Consider the following 12,424-nt stretch of genomic DNA (forward strand, 5'->3'; position numbering starts at 1 on the left):
ACTTAACGAATACATACGGGAATTACCGAATATTGACACATACGGTAAGCAAATATTCGTGCCCGGTAATTATAACCCGAGACTATTGATTTGTTGATCCAGATGGCTGCCTATTTAAGATTGTATGAAATGTGGTACAAATTTCGATCATTATATAAATCCAACAATACCCCAAATGTGCGTTTTGTGTGCGTTATGTTATGCGTTTTGTGTGCGTTATGTTACAGTTTGTACCTGTGAAAAAAATTGTTAGACCCTCTCTCAATGGTGTTAACATTTTCTATATTTAAGTTAAAAAACGACAATCAGCGAATTACTGTAGAAGACGAAATAGTAGCCAAAGAAGATACACTTGTTGTCGTAAAAGACCTGATAGTCTCATTAAAGGAACAGCTTGAACAGACACAGTCGTTAAACGTTGCCAATTCAGAAGCGAATTTCGGACACATAAAACAGGAAATAGCACAGTTGACTGTGATTGAAAAGAAGCTTTCTCAGCAAATAGGAGAAAGATTTAATGAACTTGAAAAACATTTGAAAGAATTGCAAAAGAAGTACTGTAAAACAACAGAGATGCTTAGTAAACACAAAGCTAAATTAGACAGCATCGAAGGAACATTGAAATTGCACTCTACGCAATCAAGCCAGATTTTAATGGTAAGTGGAATATGTTCTCTTAGATATATGTGTGTAGGTACAAAAAAGATGTGCGCTTACAAGCATATAGATTTCTCTTTCTTTACACTAATGAAGTCAATTTTACATCAGAATTTGTTTACAGTAAATACATGTTTGTCTGCGTGCGGAGGGAGGGAGGGAGGGAGGGAGGGAGGGAGGGAGGGGGGGAGAGGGGGAGAGGGGGAGAGAGGGGGGAGAGGAGATACAGAGAGAGACACAGAGAGAGATACAGAGAGAGATACAGAGAGAGAGAGATACAGAGAAAGAGAGAGAGATACAGAGAGAGAGATAGATACAGACAGAGAGAGATGCAGAGAGAGAGAGCTGTCACAAAATATATAACGAAAATTCGCAAATTACAGCCATCTTTCTCAAAGGGCAAGTTCACAATTCTCTCTCAGCCTTACATTTGCAATATATTTTTAGATTTTATAATAACTTGAAACAAATGTTCATAAGAAACAGCGTGTAACTCACCTGTAACTCTCGTCTTCCTCAAATATAAAGGTCACACGTACAGGTTAAAGGCTGAATATTGCCATACAAGGGCTTGCAAGTACCTGTCTCAGTCATTACTTTGCCATATATTTATGGATTTGGAACATAAGAAGTGAATGCTAGTGCTTATCTTATGTAATATACAATACCTCTCTACCACAGAGTATCATTTATGTGTGTATTATACGGGCGTTACCTCATTCGTAAATATAAAGTTTGTGCGGTCCATTAACAGAACGATAATACCAGTCCATAATTGACTCTTGATTACCTCTATATCAGTTTATGAAACTAAACCGTTTGTTAACATCAATAACACTTTTATATGAGGTTGAATATATAAAATATTGCCGTCATGTCCTAGAAATTCATAACATTCATGTGATTTTTTTTCAGGAAGTCGTAGAGGCGAAAAAAATTCTTGAAAAGAATGCAGGAAACAACGAAGGTACTGTGTATCTTATGTAACCAATTAATATTACCAATATTGATTGAACAGTATTGTACGTTTTTATTTTCCGATTTCAGTTTTAGAAAGATTGGAAAGGAAAGTTGATGACATTCTAAGCAAGCCACAGGCTAACATAAAGCAAATTGATGTCCCAGGTAAAAATATAAGAAACATTTATAAATCTTAACACATTTTTAAATTGGTTTTAACTTGTTGTGATGCTCTTAACTTGAACCATTTTAATGCAGTGACTAAAGCTTTACTTATTTGTGTCTGCTGTTTTTTTGCTGTATCTTATAGTTTGGGTATTGATAACGTGCAATAAATTAATGACCTTGATTCGATATTCCTTCTATTGATGGAAGCGAAGTTTAATTATAATGATATGCTGTAATAAAATGCTTCTTAACTGTTTAAAAAGTGATAATTATTAACAAAGCACGAATGATTTGTTGCATTTACTTGTTTCGTAGATATGAAGCTTATTATCGAAATAAACACGTCCACTGGCAATGAACAAGCAGGAGAGTTGTTAGTGGCATCTACAAACGGCATCGGGCGTGATGGATTTCTTTCGGAATTGCAAAGACATATCCAAACAGCTCTAAACAACTTTTGTAAAGGTTTGTTGTGCATATAATTTCTTAATTTATGCCATTTTATTCACCATCGGACAATACAGGAATGTTTTCATTGCACGCGAATATTGATTATACGCGATGAAGCATACAAACTGTATACAAACATTAAAATATACAAGTCATACATACGAACTGACTAGACTGATGCTAATTATGATAGTGATGGCAATATTTGAGATGTTTTTATTTTCAGGTGGAGTTCAAATTAAATATGTCAAGAATGAGTGCATGGCGATTTATTGTGGGTATCCAAATATGAAGTGTTGGTTAGCCTTTCTACGCCAATATTTAAAAAGAGAATTTGACGAAGTATTTTTACCGGTTCAAAATCATCTGAGGACCTACATCGGGTACGAAGATCTTGAGTTGAAAAAATCTGTCCAGTCGATATGTAAGTATATACCAACATTATACCTAAAATGAATACAAGACAGCTATCAATTAATTTCTTTTTTAATTTTTGTATTTTTCATGTTTTATATGAAGTCATTTTATAATGTATCTCTTTTAGTCTATCAGTTGGACGCACACTTGACGGATGCTGTGATGTTCACAGAAACACATCAGTTGGATAAAACATCTTTAAACAGTAAGTCAAACTCAAACACTATAATATTGAAGAATTAATTGTAATATATACTGTGAAGAATTAATTGTAATATATACTGATTCTTGATTTATATGGATATGCGAAAGACTTTGGATCTGGGTCACATGTGTTCAAAACTGGTTCACCAGCTCAAATCATAGAAAAACGTTATTAGGCATATGTTACATGTGAGACAACTTGATTAATATTTAATATAGGTTTGACACAGTTCATCCCATTTGACTGCAATATTATTCTTGATAATTCAGTTTACTTGCATGTGTGTATTATTTGTATGTTTGTGTTATTTGCGGCTCAATCAATTCTATGCCCCATTTTAAAGAACAGGACATTTAGCAGTCTGGGGTATATTGTTTTTTGTCTGTCTGTCTGTCTGTCTGTCTGTCTGTCTGTCTGTCTGTCTGTCTGTCTGTCTGTCTGTCTGTCTGTCTGTCTGTCTGTCTGTCTGTCTGTCTGTCTGTCATTCTGTCCCAAAACTTTAACCTTGCTCAGAAAATTAAAACTCTTGGGTCTATGTTCTTTAAACTTCACATGTGCATGCCTCTAATTGAGATGTACAATCAAACATGGTTTGAGGTCACAAGGTCAAAGGTCAAGGTCACTGTTAATTTACATTCAAAATTTAACATTGTTTCTAAAATAGCTCCTGTGCAGCCTCAAAGCGCAGTAGGGGGCATTTTGTTTCACAAACACAGCTCTTGTTTTAAGGAGGTCTCATTTTCGCACACCTACCATTTTTCCAATTTATGATCACCGGAATATTTACCAATTAGGTTTTCCGCATTCTTCACGTTAAAAGTGAAACGTCGAATCAGATCAGTCGTTACACGCTATGCCGTTATGTTTGAACATAAGACGTTCTTCTGACGTTGATATTAACTCTTTGTAAAAATATAAGAACAACTTTGGCATTTAAACGTTTATTTGAAAATTAGTTTATAGATGCACAGCTGTTAACATGCTTTTTCAAACTTTCAATGTGTAATGAACTGCTTGAATGCTATAACCATAAAAGTATACATCTGCAATAAAGCCTGTCTATAGTGAACATATCAAATAGCACTGAAGTCAGAGAGACATATACCTGTAAAACAAGTATACAATTAATTACTGCAAAATCTAAAAAAGATAAGCATTAATTTCTTCCTGCCTTTCAAGTCCAAATGTGAAACATTTTAGTATTTTAATTATAATAGATAGCTTTTTACACACAAATATAATACCTAAAAAGCTTACCTATTACTGTAAAAGTAGTTTTCTTTGAAAACATCTTCTTTCTATAAGAAAGAACTTTCAATGAGAAAGGTGTTGAAACAATAATATTATTTTACCATCTTAACAGTGTCTTTTATCAACATAAACACCTATAAAGTCATATTCCTCCCTATCTAATTACCCATAAGCACAATAGTTTGTGTTTCCTGTTGATTGGAACCAGATACAGTAATTTCTTTACAAGGTAAGGGCTTCATATTTTATTTTTTTACCTTGAATAAGGGGCACAACCGGCTTATGTTAAAATAATTTAAGTGCACTTAAATCCTTTTGGCACATGTATTACCTCTCAATATGTATGAAAACATATTGTGCCAAAAAGACTTAAGTGCTATTAAAGCTTTCTTGCAGTCATGAAAAGGATATAAAGCATTCTGGCATACAAGGGATTTGTCGAAAAGCACTTAGTGCACCTTGGTTCTGTCAGATATACTATGTTGTATACAAGATATGATTCCAGGGAGTAGTGCAAATTGAACAGTATTTGAATAGCTTTCTAAACGTGCAAAAAAGTGTTTTTTGATAAAAAGTGCACTTACCACGTTCTGGCTCTAACCCCTCGATTTGTCAAAATAACGGGATCTCTCCATGCAAACACCATGCGTGTGATTTATATTTTCTTTCCAGGGTACTAGGCCACAAAATATTAACAATTAATTAAAAAAAGCATTAGCCCCATTTCACATTTTTGAAGAAATATAAAATATAGTTAGGCAATATACATATTGTGTGTATGTGTTCAATCTTTGTATAAATATTGATTGTGATGTTCCCTTGTGGCTTAAAGAAACACGCGTCTCCATCCAAATTAAGTTGCATAATGCTTGTTGCACTTAAATATTTATTGCATGGGACACAACGAAGCCTAATAACTACGATAGCAAGTACACAGATTAGTGGAATTGTTTGTTATTGTTCTTCATGGTAATAATACTCATTATTAATCGACTGTTAAGTTTGAATAAATGTGTACAATATAAATTTAGGTAAATGTTTATAACATTTCAAGCTATCATGTGTACACATAAACAAATACCGAAACAGAAACAGGCATAACGGCTTCCCCGTACAAACTCAGAAACTATCAGTTGGAACTTTCTGAGAATGCTGTGAATGGAATGAACACGATTATTTGTGCAGAAACGGGTACCGGTAAAACATACGTGGCTTTGAACATCATTGAAAAGCACCTGGCTGATACGTCGAAAGGTATTTTATAAAATTTGGCGCATACATTTATTATTGTATAAACACAATAAAACTCTGATCGTCTCATTAATTGTTATTGGTGAAATCTACGAAATGTCCGAATTAAAAAAACGTAGTCGATAGTAGAATGCTAGAATATCGATAAATGTATTCTAACTATTTTAAGTATTGGAAAATGTAAATGTGAATAGATTGACACTGTATTTAGAGTGTTTTGATTCGATATTATAAAATACAAATGTAAATAAAAAGATGAACAACACGAATGGGCGATAGTATATTGTGTGTTAACCATTATCTCACGATTTGAAGTTAAGCACAGAGTCGTGTTTATGGCCCGTACAAACGTTCTCATTCAACAACAATTCCAGACACTTACGAGTCGACTACCTAGGTGTAAGGTACGGTATACTTATGTTTACAGCGAACACATTTAATTTGAAAAGCATAACGAGCGCGTGTGTGCGTTTATTTCTTTTACAACAGATTTTTCAAATAAATAAAAAAAGAATTTCTTGTGAAACGGCATATCAATGTTTGTGGATAGTTTCGTGCTCTTTAGTTACTGTTTGCTGTTGTTTTTCGTAAATATTGTATATAAAGTCAGGTAATTTATTTTGCAGATTAAGCTGATTTCTTCCGAAATGGATGCATTCACCAATATGGCTGCATTCCTTCCCAATAACGATATACTTTGCCTTACGCCGCAAATTTTGCTGAACAACATTGATAAGGGTTCCGTGCAACTATCTGATTTTTCCTTGCTGATATTAGACGAATGCCATCACACATCAGGAAATCTTCCATACGCAAATCTGGGAAGACGGTACATTGTAGAAAAGAACAAGAACGTTAATAACCTTCCCCAGGTATATGCACATTGCGTTATTTTTTCTACATACATTTACAGTTTTAAATATTTATTGACCTCATATGCTTGGTGTAATCTATATAGCTCTGTCAATCATAAATAAGTGACAATTAAGCGATGATGATACTGACACTGGAGCAGCTTCTGTTTTAAACTAGGTCTTCCAATGTATACTTTAGAGAAAGAACCAATAGACATTGTAAAGATACCGTGTACAGAAATCATAAAGAAATATGAGAAATCAGCTGAGGGTATTAGTATGAAACATGTTACTACAAAAGCTAAATGGTATTTAGGTAAAAGTTTTTGAGCAGTCACTGGGGTACTTTAACGGGTTTTAAGGTTAACCTCATTACATAACTGTAATCAAACAATGAATGCGACTACTTTTGTATTACTATAATGGCCCTACTCAACAGTTGGTCCGTCAAATTAAGTACGACGTTTGTATATTGTAGATTGTAGGATTAACAGCTTCAATTGGGATAGGAAAGGCAAGGACCGAAAGCGAAGCCGTGGACTACATCCTGAAATTGTGTGCCCTGTTGGATTGCAGAATTCTTTCAACAGTCCAAAAATACGAAGACGAATACATGAAATGGTGTAACATCCCTACGGAAGGTACTCAACATTTGTTTTGGCTATAATTGTAAAAAAAAAGTATTCAATTGGACATATGTTTCCTTTCTTTGCTTTTTCGCATCTTTATAATCTTTAGGTCTGTTATCGGATAACAAGTATGTTTGGGACAGTTGTAAATTCCAGACTTATTTTCAATATTTGTTTTAGTTAATGCTTCTAAAAATATATTTTATCATTGTAAACAACATAACCGTTTTTTATTGATCCGTAACGATATTGAAAACAATGCTCTGTGCTGTTTATCATAATTGTAATCGTATCCAAGTGGTTTTCTTCAGTGGTTCGTTCTACATCGTACTTACAACTTTTATGTAAAGTTCAATCATTTGATAAAATGTGTATTGTAGGATATTTTATATCGGCTTATCATGTATGTGTGTTCTTAAATCAAATTGATACAAATATATAGCATTTCCGCATACAGTTCACACCTTTCCAAAACATCCGGATAATGCTAGTACTACTGACAATATGACAAATTCTAAACTTTACATGTATGTACCCAATTAAGGGATTCTTTTGTTGACATGCACACAAGTTACATTTAATTTGTTAACATACTAGAACCGGTAAATAACCAAGACTTCTCAATAACACTTACGATCATTTTAAAGGCGTTCATCAATGAAAACAGTTCCAAAATTATTGCATATGTGCTCTTGGGTATATTCGCTTAACAGTATGTAATAACTTTAAAATTAATTAAACACTTCAGTAGGCTTAGTTTTGTGTTTACATGATGTTCCGAGCAAAAAAGGTCATGTACTTATTATTGTTTAAGAAGCTAACAGCTACTTAACAATTATCTTTTTACCTTAACAGAAAGGATCAGCCTCGTAGAAACCCACCTCGACCCGTGTAGAGAGGCAATTAGCCGAGCGATTCTGAAAACAGAATACCTTTTAGAAGGTATTTATTTAGAGATTTTTGTAACATTTTATTTTTATTTTATTTATCCTGATGAAATCAAATTTAACTATTATCGTACGATTGTTTAAAACAGAACAATTTATAAGATTTATTTGACGAACTTGTTTCAGAAATTGCTATAGTGCAACCGAATCTGGTCGATTTGGTTTCAAATAACAGGCCTGACCATGCCAAAAAGCCGGCAGAATACATCAAATGGGCATTGCTGCTTCAAACACATGCTAGACATAACCATTCCTCTGAAGAAGACTTAAGAGACATTGGATCATGTGCTCGATATCTCGCAGTTCGTAAAAATATGATACTCCTTTAGATTAAACATTAAACTACAGCTATTAGAATATTGTATCCGTACGTTTAAATCTGATGCTACTCCTTCCATCATTGTTTATCGACAGCTGGTATACACTAAATAAAACTTTCTTATTTGCTTTCCAGATTTTTGTTTCAGCATTTGAGGTGAACAAACTGCTTCCCATTAAACATGTTATAAAGTATTTAGCAGAAGCTCAGAAGGTTGAATCACAGGGAAAAGACAGACATACTGAAAACGAAAAGGAATTGTATAATATATTTATAGGTAGGTTATTATGCATTTTAAAATAAAACGTGGTTACAGCAGTGCCGTCGCTAGATAAATGAAGAACGACGTTTTATTTAAGATAACTCTCATGCGAAACTATCAGACATTGTTATTATGTTTAATGCGTCATACCACCATAGCCGTGAACAAACAAATTGTATTCATTTATTGCGTTATGCACTGCACAGCATCTATTCAAGATTGACATATCGCTTATAGCATCGCTCAACTGCATATGAATTTTCAAAATTCTAGAATTATAAAAACATTGTGTTGAATTATAGAGGTTCAGAGGAATTTGTTGCAAGTTAGCAAAAGAGACGAGGATAATCCCAATGTTAGCACATTGTGCGCACAGTTACGACAAATGCTTCTCGAGAAAGGGGAGGACTCCCGAGCAATGGTTTTTGTACAAGCTCGCGCAACGTGCAAAGCATTAGCTGAAGTTCTTGATCTGGAATTTAAGACAGTTCGAATAAACGCGCATTATCTATTCGGACAAGACACCCGGGGCTGTATTCCAGGTACGTACGTATTTTTTCTTTTGACATCTCGGCCAGTAAGTTGATGCAGTGAGAATGACGTGAAATACGATAACAAATTCGTAAATAAACAAACATGTTATATACGATGTAAAGCTGACTCACCGTTGAAGAGTTATTTATATTCTGAAAACTGCCTACACATACATAGCCAGGGAAAACATCATTGTGCTAAATAAGAGAGTATCTGAAATGAGTTTATCAATTTGAAAATAATTATGTATTGTATATGCTTTGTTTCCGTTTCTATAAATTGATATAGTTAATTGTAATTTCAAAACGACTGGTAAAGTGCATATCAATATGTACAATGTACGAAATGCAAAACATACAATATGTTTAACAGGTATGAGCAAAGAGGATCAAACAAACACGCTAGAAAAATTTAAAGACGGGCACTACAAGATACTTGTGTGTACATCCGTGGGTATCGAAGGTTTAGACGTGCCTGACTGCAACATAGTGATCAACTACAACTATGCTGGGAATGAAATAACTAAGGTCCAAATGAGAGGTCAGTCAACTTGCACCATAGTGTTAAGCTCTAATCTCGAAATATTTTCAAAATCTTTCAACGTAAGTAAATCGGCTTTTATTCACACTTGACCAACCAAACTAAGAAATATGTGCATTTAAATCGGTATAATAATAGCGGTTTAGTAATTAAAATTATTATTCGCATACTTTGTATTTATATATCTGTTGATGCGTCTTCATATAACATAAGCAAGAATTAAGTTCAGTTTAAATTCCAATTAAACACGTCGCTTTCGAATATTTTCATAATTAAATGCATTTGGTATGAAAAAACTAAATGTTTTCAGCAAAACACAACAAATTACTTTCGATACATCGTATTTAATTGTATCATTAAATTATGTTTGGTAAGAATGGAATTACCTGAAGGATTAGTCTTGGAATATAATAACGTAAATACGTACTGCAAAAATCAATACAAGATACTACGATATTCTCTTAAAGGGACCTTTTCACAGATTTTGGCATGTATCGAAGTTTGACATGAAATGCTTTATATTGATAAATATAAACATTGGATCTAAAAGCTCGAGTAAAATCAAGAATAAATAAAAGAAAGAACAAACTAACTCTCAATTGGGCTCGAACCATTGGCCCCTGGAGTAAGAGTCTATCGCTTAGACTACTCGACCATCCATGCTCATACAATAAGTGATGCATTTTATACTTTATATAAGCAATCATCGTAGTATCACAAACTGTAACGACAACAGAACTCACCAAATTATTCAATCGTTTCGCGTCGCAACGCATTATACTTTCCAGGTTTTTAATTGTCCAAAGATGCTTACAATGGAATTTTTTTAACATGGTATTACTGTTTTCTCAACTATATCATAACTACAACGAACATTTAGGAATCTGGAACTTTTGTCAAATTACACAAACGTGAAAAAGTCCCTTCATTGCATGGACCATGTTTCGAGCTTTAGCAATTGTGAATGTGCCGAAGTGTATAGGCGCGTCTATGCACTTACTCTGATTCCTTCTTTATTCAGGAAGAAGTCGAAAATCAGACGCTACACATATAACTATTGCCAGCTCGCAATTGCTTCAAAGAGACGAAGTGAATATTTATAAAGTGAACATAATGTACAGGGCCATGAAGCAGATTTTGCAGATGGATTCGACAACCTTTCGACGCAATTTACAAGACAACCAACGTCATGAGCTCAAATACCATGACCCTCAACATGAAGAGCCTAAGAAAAGAAAGCTTACTTGCGATGATGATTTTACGGTTTCTTGCCACCGATGTAATGCTGTTCTTTGCCAGGCTTCTGATATCCACAAACTGGAAAATAATCAACACTTTGTTGTTGACCAGTCTTTTCCCGGTCGGGTTAAATTAGTGGAACACACAGCACAACAACGATACGCAGGCATTTTAAAAAGGTATAAAATGCATTGCAAATCGTGTCCTCTTGATTGGGGAATAGTAGCAGAAAGTGGAAAGTACCTGCTTTATATAATTAAGCTGGAAAATTTGAAATTCAAAAATAACCGCACCGAGGCGATTTCTTTCTACAGAAAGTGGGGTGAAGTTCCCTTCGATTTTCCTCAGCACGACCTGAACGATATCCCGTCATTGTTGGCATATCAAACTAACACCGAATAGCCGTGAACATTTACGATGCACTATGGGATTAATAAACACGTTTTTATATCATACACCAAAGGCATATTTGTTGTTAAACGAGTCATATGCGATTAACAAGAGCACTGAAGTGCAAACTATATTTTTAGCAAATTAGTATTATGGTAATCTTCAAAGAAAACGTATTTATTGTGTATTTAATGATTATTACATTTATTTAGTTTCAGCATTAAACACAATGATTTAAGGATGAATACAATGATTGTGTATGGTTTTATTTTTTTCTTAAGAATTATTGGAATAAAATGAAAATGCTTTGAGCTACCAACATTTCAAAATGTGTTATTGCATAGAACCTTTTTGCGTCGAAATTAATTTCTTATGTTGTAAAATGTGTTTTATTATAATTTCAAATAAGCATGTTTTACTAATATTGAAACTGCTTGTCTTTTAAAATGCACCTTTAAGTTATAATCGAGTGTATGGACTATTTTGCAAGCATTTTTGTTCATTGAATTCAATAGATAACTTGCTGTCGTGAATTGTGGCTGTCAAAAGTTCAGAACAGGAATGGAATAGCAATACGTATACTGCAATTAATAATTCAAACTAGAATCAAATGTAAATTCTAATCACAAAAGACATACATCGCTTAAGTGTGATATTTCTTTTGAATGTGTATGATTGGAATAAACATGTTTTTGTGAAGAGAGAATACATTGTCACATAATGATCTTTGTTTTATGTTTGTCCATGTTGATTGTTAAATGTCTGAGAATTTTGATAACATAAAGGGGTGTTTCATTATGATTTAATACATCTTTATTACAAATACAAATACAGGAAAACCATGAGATGTATTGGTAATAATCAAATTCCAAATTAATCTTTGTAATAATTGGTGTATTGGTGTCTTGCTTAAAATGCAGTTCGCGCGGGAAACATGTGTTATATGTTATGGCAATTAAGGAAAGACATGTGATATGTTGCCTGCATTAGTGTTGATTGTGTAATAAATGCCTATTCCAACATGCGTATGTTTGCATGTTCGTGTATGTGTCATTTTAACATATATTGGTTGAATTACCTAAAGCTTTGTTAAGCTATGATATCATATGATTGTTTGACCATATGGAATGAGTGCTATATTGACGTCATCATTTGATGACGTCCAATTGAACGAATGATAATGGCGACTAAAATTCGTTAAGCTCCGGCGTATCACTGCGATTTGAGAGTGTTGAAAATCGGCCCAACACGTTTGCTGAAATTTGACATGTATATGGACCAGAATGCGATCTACCTGTTGGTGTTTTCGTTATGTCTGGGAAAAATATAGTTTGTTATTAAATAACGAAAA

General features: G+C 33.8%; 1 protein-coding gene across 2 annotated transcripts in view; it reads left to right on the forward strand.

Annotated features, from left to right (window-relative positions):
- Window positions 1–12,097, forward strand: part of LOC127858061 (antiviral innate immune response receptor RIG-I-like) — a 35,383-nt gene extending 23,286 nt beyond the window's left edge. The window contains exons 4-19 of one of the 2 annotated variants that reach the window (XM_052394937.1): window positions 292–657; window positions 1,573–1,624; window positions 1,705–1,782; window positions 2,101–2,250; window positions 2,462–2,659; window positions 2,780–2,857; window positions 5,198–5,362; window positions 5,675–5,763; window positions 5,986–6,231; window positions 6,692–6,854; window positions 7,698–7,784; window positions 7,916–8,091; window positions 8,244–8,385; window positions 8,673–8,912; window positions 9,277–9,444; window positions 10,466–12,097. In XM_052394937.1, coding sequence (XP_052250897.1) covers window positions 292–657; window positions 1,573–1,624; window positions 1,705–1,782; window positions 2,101–2,250; window positions 2,462–2,659; window positions 2,780–2,857; window positions 5,198–5,362; window positions 5,675–5,763; window positions 5,986–6,231; window positions 6,692–6,854; window positions 7,698–7,784; window positions 7,916–8,091; window positions 8,244–8,385; window positions 8,673–8,912; window positions 9,277–9,444; window positions 10,466–11,085 — 3,018 coding nt within the window. In that variant the 3' untranslated portion in view covers window positions 11,086–12,097. Of the gene's footprint in view, window positions 1–291; window positions 658–1,572; window positions 1,625–1,704; window positions 1,783–2,100; window positions 2,251–2,461; window positions 2,660–2,779; window positions 2,858–5,197; window positions 5,363–5,674; window positions 5,764–5,985; window positions 6,232–6,691; window positions 6,855–7,697; window positions 7,785–7,915; window positions 8,092–8,243; window positions 8,386–8,672; window positions 8,913–9,276; window positions 9,445–10,465 lie in introns of those variants that run through there. The other variant, XM_052394938.1, reaches the window with a different exon arrangement.
- The last annotated feature ends 327 nt before the right edge of the window (window positions 12,098–12,424 follow it).

This window comes from Dreissena polymorpha, chromosome 14, assembly GCF_020536995.1.
Source record: "Dreissena polymorpha isolate Duluth1 chromosome 14, UMN_Dpol_1.0, whole genome shotgun sequence".
In the NCBI taxonomy this organism is placed as follows: Eukaryota; Metazoa; Mollusca; class Bivalvia; order Myida; family Dreissenidae; genus Dreissena; species Dreissena polymorpha.